Raw genomic sequence first — 24,378 nt, 5'->3', positions numbered from 1 at the left:
GAGATGTCAATGAGGCTTAGAGAGCTGCATTTCAGCAGGCTCTTTCTTGTTCTGCACCATTTAAATGTGCTGTGACAGGGGTGCCTGGGTGGCTCAGTTGGTTAAGCGTCTGACTTTGGCTCAGGTGATGATCTCACAGTCTGTGGGTTTGAGCCCCATGTTGGGCTCTGTGCTGATAGCTCAGAACCTGGAGCCTGCTTCAGATTCTGTGTCTCCCTCTCTCTCTGCCCCTCACCTGCTCACTCTCTGTCTCTGTCTCTCAAAATAAAGACATAAAACAAAATTTTTAAATAAATAAATGTGCTATGACAAAGCCACAGCATTTAAATAGAGTGGAGCACTATGGTGCTGTGTTCTCCTTAGCTCCTGAGGATGAGTTTAAGAGTGATTAAGTCCAAGAAGGCAGAGGCAAGGAACCTCATGTAAATATTCGCCTTCATCAACAACCAACTAAGCAACCAAGTTTCTGGTGCTTAATCAACTTTTTTTAAAGTAATATAAACTTTAAAAAGTTACCAAAATACTCATGAGACAATAACAGAAGAACTTGCTCCAAGTAAAGTTTTGACTTACTGAAGACCAGTTCTTTCTCATTTTCTAATTTTTTTTATTTGCATTGACATTCATTAATGTTCCAGCCTTTATAAAGGCTAAATATAGTGTGGCTTTCCATTCATTTTAGGCCTCTTGGAATGACCATATAATTTATAGTCCAAATGCAGACACTTTTGAAGATGAAAGGAGACACTAAAAATAATTAATACTGTTAACTGATCCACAGTGGGAGTAACCTGGGACTGGCCCAGGCAAATCAGGACATCTGGTCATTCTACCTATTGTTAGATAAAGGAAAAAGAGACCCAGAGTTTGTTTGTTTGTTTGTTTCTCCGGCCAGCCTGTACCGCACTTTTTCCTCTTGTTCATTACTCCTCAGTCCTACCTGGCCTCTGCCTCGCCTACCCCCTGGCTACGTCTAAGACCACATACCTTATAGTCTGGCTAGTCTACCAACTGGGCCCTGTCTTTATTTATTAAAAATATACAAGGTACAAGGTTACATTAAGTGCCCCTTCCTCACTAGCGATCACATTCATTTTTGATATCATAGATGACTCAAAGGAAAGCAAACCAAAAAGTGTAACCCTTAGCTTAAACCCACACTTCTCAGGGCACCTGGCTGGCTCAGTCGGAGGAGTATATGACTCTTGATCTCAGAATTGTGAGTTTGGGCCCTACACTGGATGTAGAGATTACTTAAATAAACAAACAAACAAAAAAAAACCCCACACTTCTCTTTCCTAATTAATATCTAAATTTTCTGATTGCCTCAGCTCTATTTCTTTATCATCGCCTAGCTAAACAGTTTTTACTATGGTATATTCTATTTACTGAATGTAACTTTATGTTAAATCATTTCATACACGTATATCTTGCATATCAGTCAATTAAGATGAGAAAGAACTAAGTCTGTTTTTCTCTAGCTCCCACATTGCCTGGTATAGCATTCAATATGAAGAACTTCCCCAATCTGCTTCCTGGCAAAAGAAATCTTTTGATGGCCACAAAATTGCAAGAACTTTTTTTCCTAATCCTCCCAAATGTAATATTTTCTTACTGTTCCCAGACTTAAGCTGAAATACAGTTCATCCTTATTATTCAGATTCTGTATTTGTAAAATTGCCTACTTGCTAAACTGATTTTTAGATCCAAAAGCAATACTTTTAACACTTTTACAGTCATTTGTGGACTTGTCCAGAGTGGTAAAAACCTTTCTTGTCTGATGTGTGTGTTCCCAGCTAAGATTCAGCAAGAAAGTGCTCTGCCTTCTTGTTTTCCCTCTCAGACTATAAATAAGTGGCCTTTTCATGGTAAATTTAATGTCCCTTTTAGTTTGCATTTTTGTGCTTTGTGTTGGTGATTTTCCTATTTAAAATGATCCCCAAACATAGTGCTGAAGTGCTGGCTAGTGTTCCTGACCACAGGAAGGCTGTCATGTGCCTTATGGAGAAAATATGTATTCATTAAGCTTCTTCAGGCATGAATTACAGTGGTGTTGGCCATGAGTTTAATACTGATGCATCAATAATGTGTATTAAATAAGGTATCTTTAAATAGAAACACACATAAAACAAGGTTATGTATTGACTGGTTCACAAAAACATTGTGATCAGAGGCTTATAGGAACCTAACCCTGTGTTTCTCCTAGGAGCAATTGTTCTGTATTTGCTAGTTCAGTGTTGGTAGAAACTTTATAAAATATACTACATTAAATAATAGACCATACTTAAATACAACATTGTTTAGAACTGCACAACCTGAAATACTACAAAGTGTTAATTTGCTCATGAATACTTTTCTAGTGAGTATAGATTGAGATTGTTTTAAAATATGATCATGTATTTTATAATCATCAAACACATTCTGCCTATTGAAAACATTTTGTTGATTCTAGAATAATCAACTTTTATTCCATAAATAGATGATGAGCTACAACATAGTTTGAGGTGGCTCATATAGGAAGACATTACTCTCTAAGCTATTACAGCTCTCTTGGAAACAAATAGAATTCTAAGAGCCTATTTTTGTCAGTTATTTCTTATGAAGAAAAAATGTGTTCAAAACCACACCAGAAGTGTGACAGCAATGAATTCCCAAACATATTATTTGGCTATAGGAAGCATTCTTAGAACTAAGAAACATCTGAAAAAAATTAAGAGATAGGGAATTAGAAACTCATTTCATCTTTTTGAGGAAGAAGATATCCACAGTTGAGTTGCCTGATGATCTGAGTTTATATTTGTAGAGTTATCAATCCATCCAAAGATCTCATTGAATTGTTCTAAAATAAATTTCTTTGCAGTGTAGAGGATGAAATTTCCTGAACAATAAACTGAGCTATATGTTTCCCTCTGGAGGCCAGTTAAAAGAAACCTGGGCTGGAAGGCAAGAGCCCAGTACTGCATTCCCAACTATGACATTTAGAGTCATTCTGAATGAGTCATGCATGCACCTTCATGATGCCATTTCTTTATATTTCTTTTTTTTTTTTTTTAATATTTTTATTTATTTCTAGGAGAGAGAGAGACAGCGTGAGCAGGGGAGGGTCAGAGAGAGAGGGAGTCACAGACTCTGAAACAGGCTCCAGGCTCTGAGCTGGCAGTCAGCACAGAGCCCGACGCGGGGCTCGAACCCACGAACTGCGAGATCATGACCTAAGTGAAAGTTGGACGCTCAACCGACTAAGCCACCCAGGCGCCCCTATATTTCTTACTTAGAAAGAAGAACTGTAGTAGACGGTCAGCTGCCCATTTCACTCGGCACAAAAAAAGAATGACAAAGCTCCTGAACCTGACTGCAAATTTATTGCAGTGCTGAGGTGGTAACAGTAACAACTGTGAGTATTTATTCTCCACTCGGCCCTTGTGTATGCTAGGCACTGTGCTAAGAGTATACGTGTGGCAACCCAGCTAATCCTCCCTGTGCCCACACAAGGCATTCCCCTTTTCAGAGTAGAAGATGGGGGATAGAGAACCCTACTGACTTGTCTGAGATCATTCTGCTAAGAGGTGAGGGTACCCAATTTTGAACAGCACATTAACTCCATTACATGAGCTCTTAACGACACTGTTTTCAGGTGTGATTTGAAGCATGATTTTAACTTTTCACAGATTTGAAATTCTTATGTGATAGTTTAAAATGTATTAAGTCACACACCCCAGATCAATATAAGGAAATTTACTTCTGGTATCTCTTAAGAAAGATGATTAAAATAATGACCAGAATCCTTAACAATGTCATTAAATCAATCAGTTGATAAATAAGACCGGTCTTGGTTTCAGAAGATATTGAGACTTTGAATCTCTAGCTATGTATAGTAAATGGGATTTCTAATTTATTATTATAAATTATAAATAATTTCAAATCTATCTTGGTATTTGACAAGACAGGAAAGTAGCTGTTTGTAACTTTGAAGTCTAGGGTCTTCTCAATTCATTCTGAAGGTGTCTTGTGCAATGTGATGCCTGTATCACGTGTAACTAAATGAAATTGTATCAACCAAACTTCATTATCCCAAAACAGACCAAGCTAAATGGTACAGTTAATTTTTCTCAGAGATATTTCTGTCTCTCTTTCCCTATCAAGCTGCATTTCTTTTTAATATAGAACATCTTATCACTAATTTATGAATGTGTAAGACATTTTCTTAGAATGTATTATGTTAGGAATGCTTTGCAATCAAAATTTATTCAAGATATCCGGTCTTCAAAGACTTTCTTTTTCTATCATTATATAAGAAGTACAAAGAAGTGGTAAAGACACATAAAAGTACACCTAGAAGTTGGGGCAGGACTTTTTTTTTTCTTGAGTTCTAGAGAGCAAAGACAAGAAGTAGGAAGGATGAGATAGCCAAGCTGGTCTTATGACTCTTGACCACATACATCCTAGATACAAATCAGTTCATCTTGATCAAATGTCATGAGCTCAGATGACTGAGCACATGAATGTGAGGACGCCCCTGCTGCCTCTGTAACCACTCACCTTCCTCCACCAGGTGACTAAGGGGAATCTGGGGGTACTGGGGGCCCAGCAGGCTAACTGCTTCATGAGACATGACCCCTAAGTACAAAGCCTGATGGGCATTTTTATCATGACCAATAGTGAGGGAATAGTTTTTAAGAAGTAGGTCTAACTTTGCATTTTTGCTTTAGCTAAGTTGGTCACACAGTTAAGAGTGGAACGTACTATGGGGCACTTTGATTTTAAAAGCAGAAGAAACTCCTTCAATTTATGATAGGAAACTGACAGTTTTCAAGTGCTTATTTAAAGTAGTTGGCAGCTTATAAAGAATTCACATTACAGCCGTCTCCCAATTATACCCCTATTATTCCTTCTGGCTGGGGCCACAAGACCCACCCAATTAGTTTGTTTCCTAATGTGCTTAAGCTCTCTATCCTCAGGAGTCTTCCCTCTGCTTTCTGGAGAGGGCTTTCTGGTTCCCAAGTTTGATGTGTCCCTTCCTGCAGTTAGAGAAGGGAAAGGAAAGAGGGTCCCTTGGGATCTTGGCCTCAAATCCTCCTAACAGACAGAAGTCTTCTTCCATCTTCCCAGAGCAGCCCCACACCAGGTACACATGGGCATGTGTCTAGAGAAACACGTGTGAGAAATATTGTCTCATTTCATTGACTGTACATCAGAAATTTTATACCTTTCACTGCACAGGAATGCCTGGAAGTTCTGTAAACACAGAGTTCAGATCAGTTTGGGCTCACTTGTAAACCCTCACTATTTTCACACAATGCTAACATGTAACAGATGCTCAGAATAAAAGTTATCCACTGATAAGTGCCATTTATAACTGATTAAATATAGTATTATGGTCATCCCAATGGAAAGTTGGTCCTCAAATGCTTGGAGTAGAATACAGCTTCTTAAGCTTCCTAGTATAACTTTAATTCAATGGAAAAAAATAGATTTGACTTCATCAGTTCAATTTACTCCCAACTCTGAGAATTACCTGTACTGAAGTGAAGTTGTGGTTGTTAGCTGCTGGCTGTAGACACACATTATTTGTGTTTCCTCGTTTGTTTTTTTTGTGTTTTGCTTGTTTTGGTCATTCTCCTTCATTTCTATGCTGTTTCTTTCCTATGACACTTCATGAACAAAAATGGTGTTAGGATTGAAAGGATAGGGAAGTCATAGAAAGACACAGCCTAGGTTATGCAAGTCCACTTTTTATCCCTTACTGTGATTTTTCTCCTCAGGGTGCCTCTTTTGAAGACTTGGATGACTTCAGTCCAATATTTGTAGGATCTTCCATTTAGAAAGTTCATGGGCACACTGTGTCCTTACATGGTATAATTTTCTTCTTGGCTCTTGTGAAGTTTCTACTTAGGGAATTTTTTTTCTTCCATTTGCAAATCAAAAGGCCCAACAACATCATCAAAGCCTATTACAACTAAAACACGTATAGGAGGATTAGGAGGAACTTAATGGAGGACCATGGGGGAGAAGAAGGGGGCATATAGTGGGGGAGAAGGAAGAAGGCAAACCGTGAGAGACTCTTGAATGCTGCTAACAAACTGAGGACTGATGGGTNAGGCTGGGGGTGGGGGGGAGGGGGGAGATGGGCATGGAGGAGGGCACTTGTGGGGATGAGCACTGGGTGTTATTTTTTATTTTTTATTTTTTTTACAAATAGTTTATTGTCAAATTAGTTTCCACATAACACTCAGTGCTCATCCCCACAAAGGTCCTCCTCCATGCCCATCCCCCCTCCCCCCCAGCACTGGGTGTTATATGGAAACCAACTTGACAATAAACTATTTGTAAAAAACAAAACAAAACAAAATAAAAAACTAAACTAAACTAAAACGGACCAAGCGCTTCATTTAGGGAGCATAGCAAATATTCATTGTCCGTGTAACAATTCACAGCCAACAGCAACCTGTTTACTCACAGATACCATAGTTAGTTTATGCAGTCTGCAAATAACCTCACTCTAGTGTTTAGATAGAGCACGTTAACTCAAATATTTCCCCGGAATACAAGCACTTTGGCAGGGATTTTATGGAGCATTTTTCTGTGCAGTTGTTTGATCCCCAAAATAAATGGGTAGAGATTAGTGGAACTCAAGAATAGGCAGATGATAGGAATGCAAGTGAAAAGACGAACATCTAGCAGTTAGGAGCAAATGCGACCATCGGGAAATAAGTGTCTTTAATGTTGACAGAAAAAGAAAGGTCAGCGTAGGACATCAAAAGCAGAGGCTGTGAGATTATCTTTCAAAAATTAGTGTAGTATTTATTAGAGTCTGGCGCTGTTGTGAAGTGGCCGGGCTGTCCCCTTTCTGCCCCGCACGTTGACTTGGAAACTGAAATGGTTGCGTGAAGCAGAGTTGAGTAAAGAGGACCCGTGTTCATTTCCCCGTAAACTGGTGGAAGCCCAAATGTAGGGAATGGCCACGTCTGGCCAGAGGAGGAAACCCGAGTCGAGTCCCTCCCAGGGACTGATAAGGCTGTCCCTCACTCACTCCGGGGAGCCGGCACCCGGGCACATCAGGCATGACGCGAGGACTGCCAGACTCGCCGACTGCGGCCACTTCCCCAGGGGCCGAGACGCGCCTGCTGGAAGGTGGAAGGCGGAGTTGCTCCGCTTCTGGGAAGAGACCAAAGGAATGAGTAATTGGAAATTCTGTAACTTAGACCCTTCTAAACTCTTCAGCCCTTTCACCCCAAACCCCCTGCCGAGCGGCAAGGGCACCAGAGACGGAGAGCCGTGGTGGAGGGAGAGTCACGTTTCGGAGAGGGAAGTGAAATAAAGAGGGCGGCACCCGGGGAGACCTGTGCGTCATTGAGGGACCAAGGAGTAGCGCGGGCGCACGGGGTGGAAAAGGAGAACTGGGAGCGAGAAGCCGGAGGGGGCGGCTGCGGAGCGGGGGCGCCGAGGAGCGCCCGAGCCTCCTGCCTTCTCCGGCCGCGCCCCGTCCAGCCGCAGCCTCGCGGCGCCTACCTCGACCAGCCGCGCTCCGGATCCGGCAGGAGGGGCGCGCTCGCAGCGCGCAGAATGCGGCCGAGGCTCTGGCCCCGCGCGCCCTGGAGCTGGGCCCTGGCACTGCTGACCCTGGGCGGCGCGGGGCTGTGCCATGCCGGCCCGCAGCCCATGCACCCCGCACGGCCAGGCGCCAGGAACAAGTAAGTGTGCGGTCCCTCTCCTCGCTCCCAGCACTGCGAGGCTCCTTGCAAGAGCCCTGGGCCCCCGCCCACCCCCACCCTCTAGTAGCAGCCGGCCCCGCCAGCGCCATGCCAAAGGCGGGGAGAAGCAGCCGGGGGTTCCCTTCGGGCTGCCCCGCCGTGCGCTCCACGGCCCGTGCGAGGCGTGTCCGGGTAAACTCGCTAGCGCTTCAAGCAATGCTGCCTCCGGGGCCAAGGGTCGCAGAGAGTGTCCCGTAGAGCAGAGAGATCCCATCCCAGGAATTGCTGAAGCCCCTGGGACTGTAAGCACTTTTCTCTTCCCAGTCTTTTTCGGCTAAAGGTACACGCTCCGCAAAGGCGCAGCCTTCTGATGGCCACTTTGTTGGACTCCCGCCTCCGCAGGGACGGCGGGCTCTCTGACCCCTATGGGTCCGCTGCCTTATGGGCTCGCGCGGGTCCCCCAGTCTCATTGTTCTCTGGGTTGACACCGTCTTCTCGCTCTCCACCCTAGGAACTGGTGCGCCTACATCGTGAACAAGAACGTGAGCTGCTCTGTGCTGGAGGGAAGTGAGAGTTTTATTCAGGCTCAGTACAACTGTGCCTGGAACCAGATGCCCTGTCCGTCCGCGCTGGTGTAAGTGGTTGAGCCTAGGAGCTAGCAGAGTGCGCCGGGGCCTGGGCAGCGTCGGAGCGTTGGGCTCCGGCCGGTCGGTGAATCTTTTCCAGAATGGAAGAAAACTCAGCAGCTGAAAAGCGTGAGCTCTGAGCCGGGTCCCAGGACCGCTGGGGTATTTTGGAAGCGTTTGTTACCCTGAGAGTGGAGGATGCGCTCAAGTTGCGGGCTTGTGATCACCAGGGCATAGGAGGGGTGAACAAAGCTTCCACCCCCACCTCTCTGGTTTTTTTCTTTCAATTTTATTACTAACATAAGGCAGCTGGACCTAATTAGATCCATATTGTGTGTTCTGGGGCACCCAGAAGATTCCAAAATGTATACTGCTAAAAACGTTGAAATGTAGGATTAGCTGAGAGGTTTGCTCTAGCGGGTCTCCTATCACAGGCGAGGTTTGTCCAAAGGTCCCCATAAAAAGGACCTCTTCTAGTGTAGCTCTCTAAACTGAAGTTCCAGCTATAACTTGCTTAAAAATGAGTTATATTTTTCATGTTAGATTTAGGGATTTGGCTAAGAGGTTGTCAGGAGAAAATAGTCACCTTGCTGGTGAAAATCGTCCTTCTGCTTATAAAGATTTCACCATCTTAAAAAAAAAACAAAACAAAGAGGAAGCAATGCAGTGGAATACAAATTCTGTTAAGTACACCACACTCATTCAGTTGTCTTCCGGCAAGCCTTTGTGTTTTTGTGTAAGTTATCAGAGGACGAGCGATGTGAATCAATGGCTGTTGGGGAACACGTGATGGTTGCAATTATTTGTTTCCCCCTAAGAATAAGTTGTTTGTCTTAGAGCACAGTTGTCATTACAGCAAAGAATAGCCAGTAGGCGGATCTGTCTTTGGCAAAGCCACGGGACAGACTGAAACTGTACTCCAGAAAACCTTATTCCAGAAGGCGGTAGATGGGCCTTCAGGCTTGTGGGGGTGGAAGTGGTCTCTGGATTGTTCCACTTGGGCTGTGGTGGGAACTGTAAACAGGGAAGGGGTTATTCCTGTTAGGCCAACTGCAGCAACCTAGAAGAGACCCCCCACCCCCTTTTGAATACAGAGAGAATCAGGCAGAAATGGAATCTCTGGCCCATGAGTTGGATTTGTCAGAGAGATGCAGCCCTGTCATACTGCCTGTATGTCTAGCTGGTAATTTGTAGACCTCACTGTCCATGGCCGGCAGTCACTGAAATGAGAATCAAGTAAGATTTTTTTACATGTGGTAGAGACGTGAACCAAGTATTCAACACAACTTGAATGGATTTATTTAAAATTAGAATTATTAGTCAGGAATATTTCATTTGTTTTACACAAGAACTACATTTTATGATTTGCTATAATCTTAATACTGGTGCGATTCAGATAAATGGAATTTTCATTTGGGGAAGTAATGCCTTTCATGTAAAGGATGTTTCTTCTTTTAAGTTTTCTGAAATTATTTTAGCGCTTGCAAAATCAAATGATGATTTAATTGTTGCATTTGACCAAAACTCAATGAAACAGATTCTTTGTCGTCAGTGAGGAGCAAATCACCTCCAGAACAGCAGGTTAATGGGAGGCAGTTGGAGCATGTTTTTGCCATCTACTGGGAAAGACAACAAAAATTGCTTTAAGAAATGATACATGTTTCTGTTTTATTTTACTTTTTAAATGTCTTATTTATTCTTGAGAGACAGAGACAGAGCATGAGTTGGGGGGTGGGGGTGGCAGACAGAGAGGGAGACACAGAATCCAAAGCAGGCTCCAGGCTCTGAGGTGTCAGCACAGAGCCCAATGTGGGGCTCGAACTCATGAACCATGAGATCATGACCTGAGCTGCTTAACTGACTGAGCCACCAAGGCACCCCTGGTTTTGTTGTTTTACTAGATAAAACCAAAATAAGTGACCTGGGTGTTTTTCTTCACTAATGGTGACATTCAAACACAATTCAAGTGTGTTTTTACACTTTAGACACTGCATTGTAAGTGTGAAATTTAAAAAATAAGACAGTTTTAGCTGATCAAGCTGAAAATTTCGAAATTAAGTTAAGTAGCTAATTCCGTCTTGAACTTTTTTTTCCTATTTCTTTCGAGCTAGGAAAGGAATGGCTTGCCTTATGTTTTAACTACTAAATGTTATCTAAATTTTTATGATTGGTGGGTGATTGAAGTCAAAGCCACTGTATACGTAAAAGGGAATGAATGGCTATTTAACATGGAATTTCCCAGGTATTTCAGATAAATCCAGGAGCCCGAGCAACTTCTCTTCTTTCACAGATGTGGTCAGGAGAGGTCTCCTTAGAACCTGAGACATATGGAAGTGTGAAGGTCCTTTGGAAACTCATCCTGCAGTGACTGAGGGATACTTTCCATTGGTGTTAGACGTGCAGGGCTGGAGTTGGCAGAGATGTTGGAGCTAGAATGCAGCTGAGCAGCTGGTGCTGGCTTAACGCCTGGGAGTGACAGGTGTGTGCCAGCAAGGCCTTGAGAGCGTTAGGGCAGAGTGGAGTTTCTAGGGATGGTGGAGGGAAAGGAGGAAGAAGAGCCAGGAAGGGGAGAGAGCAAAGCTAAGTCTTTGGAGGAAGAAAGTGAATCTTAGAGACTTTAGGCAGATCCGCAGGGTAAGGGCTCCAGTGAGGCCAGTGGCTTTAACTAGGAGGATGAAATTGCTTCTACATAAAGGACCGTTTCAGGTCAGAGGTGGACGGAGTAGGTCGAGAGGAAACTCGTTTACAAAAGAATCCAAGTGTGTCTCAAAGGTGGGAAAAGAGAGTTGAGAGTAGCCAAGCAGGTGAAGCATCACTTAAAGAGATAGAAAACACTGCAAGTTCTAGGACAGAAGTAGAGAACCCAAGAGAGACACCAAATCAGCAGGGAAACAAGAGGTTTTATGGCGAAGTTCATAGAAATAAGTGGAGTATATCTATGTCTGGTCATGACATTGAGCACAGAGCCTCCATAGGCTGTAGAGACCTAGGACACGTGTTTGAAGTTTTAGACCTTGTTCCATTTGTATACATGAAGGACCTTCGATTCCAGATTGCAAATTTGGGCAGCTTTCTGTGACACTAGGAACAGTGGGGTTTGTATATGTGAAAATTTTGAGTAATCATTTTCCTTGAAACTATTAAGATTAAGACCCTTCTATGTGTCAGGCACTGCATTAGGGCTTTTTATTCCATATGAGGTTACTTAATTCTTGCAACAACCCTTCAAGATGAATGCCATGGTCCCCATTTTGCTAATAAGGAAAGAGACTAGATATTCCCTAACTTGTCTATGGTCATGAGATGGTAAATGGCAGAGCTGCCCACAAATCCAGGGCTGCTGGCCTTTGTCCCCGTAGCAATGGAGAATGCATTTGTTTGTTTTAGTGCATACCTTTGGTGGATTGCACAGTACTCAGCTATCAAGAACATTTACACCTTCTTTCACAGAAGGTAATTCCCATGTAAAACTGAGAGCTGTGCGTCTGGCTGTGCACTTAAATATCTTTATTTTGGGTTATTTGCTATGATGCATCGGACTATCTCATTTTTCATACTCTTCATTATGCTATACCATTGGTTTCTTCTTTAATTTTTTCCCAGTTTTATTGAGGTTTAATTGACATGGAGCACTGTATAAGTTTAAGGTGTACAGCATAATGGCTTACATATGTTGTGAAATGGTTGCCACAGTAAGTTAATATCCATCATCTCCTAGATACAAAAAAAAAAACTGGAAGAAATATTTTTTTCCTTGTGAAGCAACCCTTAGGATCTACTCTCAACAGATTTCAAACATACAGCAGTGGTAACTACACTGATCATGTTGTACATTACATCCCCAGGAATTTATGGGGAATTTATCCCCAGGAGTTCACTCTCACCCCACCCTTGCCTCTGTTAACCACAAATCTGATTTCTTTTTTCTGTGAGTTTGTGTTTCTAGATTTGACATATACATGAGATCATATAGAATTAGTCTTTCTCTGACTTACTTCACTTAGCATCTTGCTCTCAAAGTCCATCCATGTCACATGGTAGGATTTTTTTTTTTTATATTTTTTATTTATTTCTAGGAGAGAGAGAGAGAGACAGCATGAGCAGGGGAGGGTCAGAGAGAGAGGGAGATACAGACTCTGAAATAGGCTCCAGGCTCTGAGCTGGCAGTCAGCACAGAGCCCGACGCGGGGCTCGAACCCACGAACCGCGAGATCATGACCTAAGCGAAAGTCGGACGCTTAGCCGACTAAGCCACCCAGGCGCCCCAGGATTTTCTTTTTTTTAATGTTTATTTTATTTTTGAGAGAGAGAGTGTATGTGTGTGTGTGAGCACGTGCAAATGGGGGAGGGGCAGAGAGAGGAAGACAGGATCCAAAGCAGGCTCTGCGCTGACAGCAGAGATGTGGGGCTTGAACTCACAAACCGTGAAATCATGAGCTGAGCCAAAGTCGAATGCTTAATTGACTGAGCCACCCAGGTGCCCCAGATTTTCTCTTTCTTTCTTTTAATTAGCAGATAGTATTCCATTGTATGTATATATCACACCTTCTTTATCCATTCATTAGTCAGAGGAAGCTTAGGTTGTTTCTGTGTCTTGACTATTGTAGATAATGTTGCTGTGAATGTGGGGAGCAGAGATCTGTTTAACATAGAGTTTTTGTTTCCTTTGCATATATACCAAGAAGTGAAATAGCTGGATCATATGGTATTTTTATTTTTAATTTTTTGAGGAATCCTCATACTGTTTTCCATAGTGGCTGTACACATTTACATTCCCACAGACAGTGCACAAGGGATCCCTTTGCTCCACATCTTCAGCAGCATTTATCTCTTGTCCTGTTGATGTCTTATTTTCATAAAGTACTCAGGGTTGACTTGGGTGAAAATACCCGCCCTACCCCCCACACCCCAAGCACATCACTGGAATGAGAGGAGCCTCTTCATCACATCTTTAGACCAATTCCATGGGGGCATTATCTCCATTCTACAGAGGGTCATATAGTTAGGAAGTAGCCCATCTTGGATCCAAATCCAGTCATACTTCCAAGCCTTAGGCTCTTCCTCGTCAATACTCCATGGCCAGCTCGCTGTCTGGACCCACCCAAGGGTGTGTGAGTGTGATGCCTGCCACAGAGCATGCTGTGACATTGGCGTCTCTGGTGAGATGGGAAGGGTAGGATGATGGTCTGAGGTTTCCTAGATTTCCCTGTGCACAGGTTGGTGGTGTTTGGGTGTACTGCTGGTAGTAGATAGCACTGTCTTCTCCTTTTGGGCTAGGCATGGTTTCCTTTCATGCATCCTTCATGCTTTGTGGCAGTAATTTCAGATAGTCCGGAACCTCCCACTCTGCTTGTGTCAGTCCAGCTGACTGCTATTAGTATTTGAGGCATTTGGGGGCGTCCTGCTGTGCGGAGCAGCTGCCTTGTAGGTGAGGACATCCGGGAATCCCAGATGTAAAGCAGGATTATTCCTCTGTATTCACTTTGCTCCCAGCTCAGGGCTGAGGCTCCGTAGGGCGGGGTTTCCTACTCCCTGAGCCCACAAACTGACTTGGGTTTATCAGCTTCTACCCATCCCCGCTCCTGCCCCCTTCTTGGGCGTGTTGCATCTGGGTGGAATTTTTCCTATGAGCTCTTTAAAAGAATCTCATCAGTTGGGGGAGGAACTGGGTGGGACCAACTAGGGGCGCCTGTGCTGCTGTGATAACACAGAAGAAGAATTTGTGAATTTGTAGCAGGTGTGAGTTTTAAGTGCTGAGTTCCAGAACTACTCTAATTCTGAGATTCCAAGGGGAGCAGATGGTCATTCAGTTGGAAGAAGAGTTATCTATTAGAAGGCAATCTCAGCCAGGGAAAGCTTACAAAAAACAAAACAAAACAAAAAAGAACAAATTCACGCACACAAAGAACACTTAAGGCTGCAAAAATAATGAGGGCTTACAGCTTCTAGAGCCAATCTTGCAGTTCCTGTAGCTCCAGGAACAGAATTCCATTCAGTTGGAAAACGTGCCTCTTGGGTGTACAGCTTCAGGGGAATTGGTTTTCCTTCAGCTTTTCAACATCTTGCAATCAATTGGCTGTAAAGGGCTTTGCTCTGTAGTTTTGAGGGTAATTTGAATCGATGCAGGCGCCCAGATCCTGTGAGCCCAGTCCACTTGCCTCCTTCCTTCAGTCGGCCTTCCTTATCATCCTTCCGGGTGCTTCTGCGCTGCTGCCCTGTAATCTTCTGACCTTCCTTTCAAGCTTCCTGGTAAATCAGATGCTAAGTTTGTAGAGCCCTTCTACAGTTGCTGTTTTATTTTATTCTCCTCACAAGCTCAGCCAGATTATTTAGGGCAGACACTGGGGTCTTGGAAAAAGAACTTTATGCTTATGGGCTACATTTTCCACCTTTCTGGTCTTGGAGAAAAGTTAATGGGATTCAAATAGAGGTCATGGTCTTAAGAAAAACAGTTGCTTCTCATTAAACCCTGTTTTGGTCCCATTATTTGGTCTTTCTCCACTGATCTATTCCACTGTGTTGGCACTTGGTAAATCAACTAAAATTCTGAAACAGCCAGAAAAGGGGGGGGGGGGGGCAGTGAGTGGGAGCAAACATCCCCTGAGGCAGTCCATTAAGGGTCTGGCTGGTGTGGACAACATGTTCTGGAAGAGCAAATAAAAAACTTGGCTTCTGGCCTGAGCTCTACCACCATGGAGCTGTGTGACTTCAGGCAAGTCCCTCAAAGTCTCTGAGGTATGCTTTTTTTCATCTCTATATTACTAATAAGATACCATAGCTGACGGGACTTTTTAAAGTGCACTGTCATACTCACATAGGGTACACTTAGCAGGAATGTCTCATGCACACTCCTTATTCTCATTGTTTGGAGTGTTGCCTCTCAGGTGGGCATATTTTTGAAGGGCTTGAATTTGAAATTAGTGCTTAGAGTTAGAGAGAGGCTGAGGTGCTAAAAAATGAAGTAAATTTACAAGGAATCTGGATGGCTCAGTCAGGGAGCATTGGACCCTTGATCATTGGGTGGTGAGTTTAAGCCCCATGTTGGGCTTAGAGCCTATTAATAAAATAAAATCAAGAGAAATAAATTCAGTAAACTAAGATGATAATTAAGTGAATGAAATGAAAATAAACTTTTAGACATGAAGCTTATAACTTAGAGATTGCTTTGGAAGGCAGAACTAGTTATGATTCCTTTGGGGAATGCATGTCAATGATTACAGTCAATTTAAAGCGAATGTTCCATTTGTGGAGGGCTCTGCTCGCTGATTCTGCAGATGCGTGCCTGTCTGTAGAAGCTCGGCAGAGAGCCCTCTGGGATGTCCCAGGTCGCATGAACGGCGGTGAACTCTGCCTGTCTTCTGGCCACCTTTCAGCCAGCCACCATGCTGCTCTAACCCTTTGCCTTTAGAAAAAAGTCCTCTTCCTCGGGTTGATAATAGCAGGATGTTACTCAAATTTACTGAATGTGAATAATGCAGTATGTTCTGCACATGACAGTTCCCAGAGTTTTATATACTGTATTTTAAAACCTAGGGGCACCTTGGTTAAGCCTCTGGCTCTTTTTTTTCTTCATAACTGTTTGATATCTTTTGTATTTAACTTAGTCCTTGGGGAAAAGGGAACAGAAGAGGCAAAAATGTTTCTCCTATTTTATAAATACGTGTAGGACACAACCCCCTTAATTTGGAGCTTATTTGGCTGAGCACCTCAGAGAGGAAACCTCAGGGAAACAGTGTAGGACATGCCTTGATCTCGGTTTCTTACACAACCAGTTGCAGCTATTAATGAGTCCAGGGCACCAGCGCATAAGACATCATAGTCCTTATTTTATAAAACCAAATGTCATTATAAGCATCTGACTCGTGATGTTTAGGTTGTGATCTTATGGTTTGTGAGTTCAAGCCCCACATCAGGCTCTGTGCTGACGATGCAGAGCCTGCTTGAATTTCTCTGTCTCTCCCTTCCTCCCTCACTGTCCTCCTCCTCTCCTTCTCTCTCTCCCTCTCTCTCTGCTCCTCCCATACCCCATGCCCCTTTTTTCTCTATCTCTCAAAAATAAACAAACATTAAAAAGGTTTTTTTTTAACCTAAAACTGACAGACTGTTGCAGTGTTTAGACGACTTACAGACTGTCACCCAAATGTGCTGATTTATTGCTGGTCCACACACACACTGACGTTTTTACTACTTAGAATTAACTGCTTCTGTCTTTGGTGAGGCAGCTTTCTGGACTTAAAAATAACAAAGAACCACTTGATAAGAGGAGGCGAACCTGACTTGTCCTTATAAAGCACAATTTTCCTGGATGGCTCAAGAGAGGAACATAGTAGTTGTCAATGTGACAGCAGTGCACGTTGGAGGAAAATAATGAAATGATTGAAATGAAACTCACCCATGAGTTTTCTTCTTTCCTTCCTGTTTTACAGTGGTGATGGGTGCTGGAAAAAAGTAGGGAGGGTTCAAACTCACCAAATCCCTGGTTTGAAAATGCTGTAGAAGCAAACTTTTCTGGGTGTGTTAGGATCCAGCTGTTCTTTTCTTTTTTTTCCCCTCCACTTTCCACTAAGAAAATATTAGATTAGGGAATACGCCTAATAAGTATTGTCTGCAGTGTCAGCCTTTCAGGGTATTTTACTAGGCATTTGGTTAAGAGGCCAATGGTTTTAGGTGAAGACTTCTCAAGTTGACCATTTCATTGAAAAGGAATTTTCTATGCGACCTTTTCACCTTTTTCCTAACATTCCTTATCTTCATACATATTTGTGATTGTCCAGGATCTGCTGAATGGTCTTTATTTGGTTGTCTTTTACAGCAGTTTGTTCCCAGTTCATTGTAAAACAAGGTTCTAGAATTCCTTCTTGCTGTAGTTTGTTTCTCTACAGCTGCTCAGCAGGGATGCTGTTGAAGAATCATAGGGACCTACTTTTTTTTTTTCCCCTAAACTGTAGTGGTGAGAATGCCACTTGTTTTTGTGCTGAGGTTTTCCACGTATCTTGAAAATAGAGCCCCATAGCTGTGGCTGTGATTGCGACAGAACCCAGGGCGGGGTGAGTTTCATAATCCAGCGGTCGAGGGAGATCTTTTCACCATTAAAGTGTTTCCCTGGCTAGCATCCATGTCAACGCAAAGAACTCTCACGTGCTGGTAGAATGAAGGCCCTGGGCAGGGAGGCAGAGAGGAGCCTTTCTGAATATTTTGAACATTCCAGAATCTCCAGTCTGCCCGGCTGTCCTGACAGTGTTCATGCCTGGTTTATGCTTCAAGAGGCCTGCTTTTCAGCTACTTTCCAGGACAACAGAGCCAGGTCAGGGCTCTGGCTTGGTCATGATAAACGAGGCACCCTTTTCCCATCCCAACATTCTGCATCATCTTCTGGCAACTCGCAAGATATTTGCGAGTCATTTTGTTGCATTATTGCAAAAACAGCTAGCAAGATATAACCCAGATTCCTTGCTCACTGATGGTGCAGGAGGGAAGGCAGAAACACCATCTATGGCTTGTTTCCTGAGCCAAATAGCATGGCACCCTCTAAATACCTCTTGTCAGAACTGTCACTGAGAAAATAATAATCCCAATGAGTAGTCACTCCTTGTCATATATTCAGAATGCTCATTTATAGCTTTAATGTTTTGTGTGCTATTTTACACAGATGACAATTTGAAGCCTGTTAGAAAAAAGAAAATTCTGTTTTGACTGTCTTCTTTAGTCTTTGATCCATACCGTTGAAAGTACAAAAATAAATATTAGGTCTAAATCCCCAACAGATAAAGCAAATGGTTGTGTAAAGAGTAATCCAATATCTTTAAAAAAAAAAAAAAAAACTTTAGTTAAATCCTCATTTTGAAACTCTGAAAAAGAATATATATATAGATCTTTTTTTTTTGTTTTTTTGTTTTTTTTTAAGCTAAGTTATTTTACTAAATAGTCAAGGCAAGACTATCTGGCACTTCATTTCACAGTCTTGAAGAGATTTAAGACACCCTAATGCAGAGATGCATGTGTATGTGTGTGTGTGTATATATACATATACATGTATATATAATACAAAATAGCTTTATCAAGGTATAATCTACATACATAAACCATACATGTTTAAAGTTGTATAATTAAATGATTTGTGTATGCACCCATAAAGCCAACATCATAATCAAGACCTTGAATGTAACCATCATCTCCAAAAGTTTCCTCACTCCCCTTTCCAATCCTTCCCTCTGGGCTTTCCCCACACACTTCCCAGGCAACTGCTGATCTGCTTTCCATCACCATAGATAAGTTTGCATTTTCTAGAGTTTCACGTAAAGAGTCATACATTATGTACTCTTATGTTACCCTTTAGTCTTTGTTCATTCCAAATTATTTTGAGGTATATCATGTTGTACTATATATCAACAGTTGATTACTTTGTATTGTTGAGTAGTATTCCTTTGTATGTGTGTATCACCATTTGTATATAGTTGTTTTGTAGCTGAGGACTTCCTTGTGGCAAAATGGTATAGAAAGTCATTTGTATTGATAGTAAGGTGAGGTCACTTCTCTGATATTTTTCTGAAGACGAATTAGATAGTAAATATCTAACAGATGAGAGTACTAGATAAAACTATAGTGGAGTAAGAAAAACACACTTCACATTTATAGCCCTGGAAAATGTTGGAGTGAGACCACATAATTAGCTTAAGCCATTTCAAATTGGCAGAAAACTCAACAGTGTTAAAGAAGACTTCTTTGGAGACTGTTGGTTACTCAGTTTCATTAAATAAATATTTTTGTGAAAGGCCTACCTCTGGCCCAGGACTAGGCCCCATGGGAAGCTAGCAAGGAACCCAACCTCCTTCTTGCCTTCTAGAAGTTCCCATCCAGTGAAATGAGACATAGAGAGAAATAATTAAAAACAGTAGAAATGAGAATTGCTACAGAAGTAGAAATAGCTGAGGGTATTCAGAGATGGAAGGAATTATTTTCTGCCAGGAGGAATCTGAGAACCTGTTTGGAGGTAGTGATATCGTAGTGGAGCTTTGAAAGATTGTTCCAGTTGCATATGTGCAGATTTGAGAGAATACAAGCATAAAATAAGAAAACATGGGCTGGGGTCTAGAGGAGGGAAATGAAGGGGCTTACGCAGGCCTGGCTTCCCCTGAGGGCTGAGGGAAGGGTCTGCTCAGGGCTGTTCTCCCTGACTGGTAGATATCCACCTTCCTGCCAGTGTCTGTCACATCCTTTCCCTCTGTGTCTGTCTCTGTGTTTGAGTTTCCTCTTATACTGACACCACTCACTGGATTAGGGCCCATCCCAATGGCCTCATTTTAACTTGATGACCTCTGAAAAGACCCTATCTTTAAATAAGGTCACATTCTGAGGTGTACTGGCTTAGGGTGAGGACTCTAACAAATCTTTTTGGAGATGACAATTCAACCCATAACAGCCAGTGTTGGGAGGTTGGGCTTTCTCATTTAGGCAAAGGGGAGTCATGGAAGGTTTTTGTTCTGGACACCATCAGAAGTTTGCTTCCAAATGCTGATCAGGCAATGTGTGCAAAGTAGATTAGAGGGGGGAGTAGGAGGGGTGGGGGCAAGGGGTGGTGGGAGCAGTGTTGCCAGGAAACTGGGCACAGTCCCTGTGCTGGGTGTGGTGCGGGAAGCAGACGTGGCCATGCAAAGGTTGAGACACAGTGACCCAGTCTAATGGCAAGGTGACCTCTCCTCTGTGTTTAACATACAACAGCACTGCATGGGGGTGAGGGGACGTGAAGAACTGTTACTGAGTGATCCATGTGGTCTGTTGTCAAGGGTATTGATAAAAAGGACCACATATTGTGAAGGAAGTCAAGATAGTTCAGGGACTTCCATTGAAGGTTATGGCCATGAGACAGTCAGTACATCATTATTCATCACCTTTGGTCAGGAACCAACTATAATTTATCACATGGGCCATTGAGGCCATTATTATGGAAGGAACCTATATTTTAAAATGTTTTTTAAAATTTATTTTTGAGAGAGAGAGCCCGTGCACATGTGCACAAGTGGGGGTGGGGGGAGGCAGAGGATGATGCAAAATGGGTTCCATGTTGACAGCAGAGAGCCAGACATGGAGTTCAAACTCATGAACCATGAGATCATGACCTGAAAATCAGATGCTTAACCTATTGAACCACCCAGGCTCCCCAAGAAGGAACCCATATTTTTAGTCTTATAGCAAATTTTTGCCTTATGGTAAATTTATATATCTGCATGCACACAACACACAGTGTATGCATTTCATGTACAAATATTTATTTATTATGAGAGAGAGAAAGAGTATGCATGAGGGGCAGAGAGAGAGAATCCCAAGCAGGCTCCATGCCATCATCATGGAACCCAACATGAGGCTCGAACCCATGAACTGAGATCATGACCTGAGCAGAAACCAAGAGTTGGGTTTTTAACTGACTGAGCCACCCAGGCGCCCCTGTGGCTTGTGTTTTTAAAATGGGAATTGTGACACACACATAATCTTGAAAATAATTGTAAATACTGAATGAAAATGCAGCAGCTTACAGCTAAAATGAGGATTTGAAATGTGGTAGATTCAAGTTAAACCAATCAGGGTACTGATATAATTTAGTTTCCTGAACTGGCAGTCTCAACGTAACCTTTAAAATTATTTTGCCAAGATGTAAGTGTATGTTGGCCATCTCTCTGATATGAGAGACCACTTTCCTTCTTTAGGAGTTCATGTTACATGATTATAAATCAAAATTCAACTTGGTTTGCTGACATAGGGCTTAGCACAAGTGACTCCATTTGGGTCTGTTATCTCTTTTTTTAATACAACTATAAAGAATGGTTTAGTGTTACTGGGAAGTTATAGTGACAAAAGACAGAACTTCATTTTGAGAAAGTTAAATTCTAAAAACATCGGGAAGTATTTTAAAGATTAATTTTGTGGCTTTGAATATATCATCTATGCTTATATGTTTTGTTTGTAAAAATTGAAGCCAATTTCAGTGAAGGCTTTGGGTTATGGGCCAGCTGAGGCACCTGCTTATTAGCAGGATGAGAACCACTATTTAAACCACATATTTAATTGTTTTACTTAAACTAAACAACACAATAATGCAATCTATGTAGTTTTTCTTAAAAACAACATGATTTCAAGGAAATGGAAGCTAGCCACCTATCTTTAAAACTAGTTTATTGATGTCAGGGACACGTGGGTGGCTGAGTCACTTAAGCGTCCAACTCTTGATCTCACAGTTCATGAGCTTAAACCCAGCATCAGGCTAAATGCTGATAGCATGGATCCTGCTTAGGATTCTCTCTCTGCCCCTCCCCCACTCATGCGTGCTCTCTCTCTCTCTCTCTCAAAATAAATAAGCAAACTTAAAAAAAGAAAAATTAGTGTCATTTGGGCCCCCTTTCATCTCAAAGTCTATATATTTGTCTCACTCCTTTCTCAGTTTGCAAGAATTGTTGATACCCAGAAGCTTCCCTGTAGACTGGGATAGTGTCCAAGGCAAACTGTCCCATAGCCCACTGTGTATGTGGGTTCTGAGTGTGGCTCTCTCAGAACCACATGGAGTTGGCCAATGTATACCCTCCAGTCCCCAGAGAAAAATCCAGTCCAACAAGCCTCTATGAGCAATGAGGACTTTACTGGAGACTGTGGCAATACAAATTGTTAGAGGATGCCATAGTGACACCACCCTTGAAAATCCACTGGCCAGCCTATCATCTTGGAGAATAGCTCCTCTTTACTTTTGCCTTCTCCGGTGGCCTCCTGCTCTGTCACATCTACCCATTTGAAAGCAAATAAGCCAAATTCTTCTTTTTGCTCACCCCCTATTTGTCCACACCTTCACAACTGGGCTGCCACAGCCCCTTCCGAGGGAAAACCATGCTCTTTCTAAGCAGTGTGCAGGTGGATGAAAATGTCCCCACTTCCCTGTGTTAAGTGTTGATTAAAAAACCCAAAAGTGGGGCTCCTAAGTGGCTCAACTGGTTAAGCATCTGACTTTGACTCAGGTCATGATTTCGTAGTTCGTGAGTGTGAGCCCTGCATCTGGCTCTGTGCTGACAGCTCAGAACCTGGAACCTGCTTCAGATTCTGTGCTTTCCTCTCTCTCTCTGACCCTCCCCTGCTCACACTGTGTCTCACTCTCTCAAAAATAAATAAACATTAAAAATAAATTTTAAACCCTAAAGTAATATTGGGTTATCCTGGACAATGTGAGAAATATGAAACTAGACTATTTTGGTACTTTTTCTCTCCAATGTCATAAATTAGAAAAGAAATACAAGTGGTCCTGTATTTTCAGTTCCCAGATTATTGCTTTTACTGAGAATGAATTAGCCCAAAGGAATAAGGTGGTGTTTTTGTATCTCTTGAGACATTCCTACTGTCTCGGGATTTTCTATGTGTCTAAAGGACCTCACCAAGTCACAGGTGTGGTCTAAATCTTGCCAGCATCCATGGTCTTCATCCAAAGGACCAAGATCCCTAAAGGGGAAGGTTGGATGTTGCAAACCAAGTCCAAGGAGACAGAGGAAAAAGGATTTTGAAATGACTGTGAATTTTGTAGGAGAATTTGCGGAAATGAGTTTTCCTCTTAAAAAAAAAAAAAGAGGAAATAATCAAATTAGAATTATTTAGTAGTTCTGAAAGAAAGGTTTGGATCCCTAAGCCACGGAAAGTTGTATCTGTGGTGAGCATCCTGTGACAGGCCGAGGCCGGCAGATGTTCTCATGGCTCACACTGTGGGAAACCAGAGCAAGAGCGGGGAGAGTGTCCTGCGATTCTGGCTCCAGGAACAAAGAAACATGATGTAACTTTGAGAAGGGAACAGTATAGAATTTATCTGGGGAAGCAGCCTGCAGCAGCGATGATGACCGTCCTGGAAAGAATCCTGTGGGGGAAGGAGGGCTTTCATTAATGGTGGATTACGGAACCCTCCAGAAAGCTAGGACAGTGAGCCTTCCCACGGTGGCTTGACTTTTGTAATGGATTTCCCAAAGTTAAGAAGTTACCACTAAGAATGTGAACTCATAGGAGCACCTGCATAAGCTATATTTCACGGTGCTGGACATGCCCTGTATTGTGAGACGTTGTCATTGTTAGCAATGCAAGCCTTCTTGGAGGGAATGTAAGAAAAGCAGCTTCACTGGCTGCTGCTGCCAGCCAAGTCTCCCCTGAGCTGCTGCGGTGTTCCGGAATCCCCTTCCTTCAGCATGCAGAGTCACTGTGTCCCCAGGGTGAAGGGGGTGATAATTGTAAAGAACTGGGTGGGTGTGGGAGGGACTACTTGTTACAGCTTTGTGTGATCTGAGCAAACTACTGAGGGGTAAAGAAGATTGTTGGTTTTGAAACCCAACTTGCCACTCTAAGTACATGAGGAAATGAATTCAAGAGGAAGCGAAAATAAATGACCTACGCTCCTGGTGTCTCCAGAAAAATCCTTTGTATTGGGAAGCAGACAGTCTCCTGTGTGTACGTTTTCATTTTGAATACATTGCTTTGGTCTAGGATCTGGTTTTGTTTTGTTGTTGTTGTTGTTGTTTTAAGTGTACAAAGCTATCTTCTCATCTGATTGCAATCAGGGCTCATCAATCTTAGAGTTTTGTTGGGTGCATTCTGTATTTCAGAAATATATTTGCCCAAGCATTCTGGCTTTTAACACTTAGATGGATTTGCCTACAAAGTCAAGGAAAATACTCTGTATTTTTTTCCTTCAATTAATTTCTCCATGCAGGGATCTAATTAAAATTGTGTCATGGAGCAGGAAGAGATAAGACGAAAATTGTGGTTTGTGTGTGTGATGTGTTTTAACCTGGAAGAAGGTCCTTGGGTTCCTTCACTTTGTCCTGTGTGGGCGACTTCTTCATCCTGTGGAAAGTTAACACTGGAAGGGACCTGGGGTGGTAGAGTCATCCCCTCAGATTGCAGAGGTTGTCATTGTACATGTACATGGTTTCCAATGACCCAGGTGTGATTGTAAGACAGAATGGATTGAAATCAAATGGCAAGTGTCTGTCCTGCTCGTATAGAACCACTTTTCCTTCAACATCATTCTGGAATCACTTCCAGTTTCA

The 24,378-nt window shown here is 42.6% G+C and overlaps 1 protein-coding gene across 1 annotated transcript in view; it reads left to right on the top strand.

Annotated features, from left to right (window-relative positions):
- The first annotated feature begins 7,056 nt into the window (after positions 1–7,056).
- Positions 7,057–24,378, top strand: part of EMILIN2 (elastin microfibril interfacer 2) — a 56,191-nt gene continuing 38,869 nt past the window's right edge. Inside the window, exons 1-2 of the mRNA XM_039243200.1 lie at positions 7,057–7,691; positions 8,203–8,325. Of these exons, the coding sequence (XP_039099131.1) occupies positions 7,564–7,691; positions 8,203–8,325 (251 nt within the window). The 5' untranslated portion in view covers positions 7,057–7,563. The remainder of the gene's footprint in view (positions 7,692–8,202; positions 8,326–24,378) is intronic.

The sequence above is a fragment of the Hyaena hyaena genome, unplaced genomic scaffold (genome assembly GCF_003009895.1).
Source record: "Hyaena hyaena isolate Hyena2069 unplaced genomic scaffold, ASM300989v1 scaffold_222, whole genome shotgun sequence".
NCBI lineage: Eukaryota > Metazoa > Chordata > Mammalia > Carnivora > Hyaenidae > Hyaena > Hyaena hyaena.
This window is presented reverse-complemented; position numbering and strand designations above follow the sequence as displayed.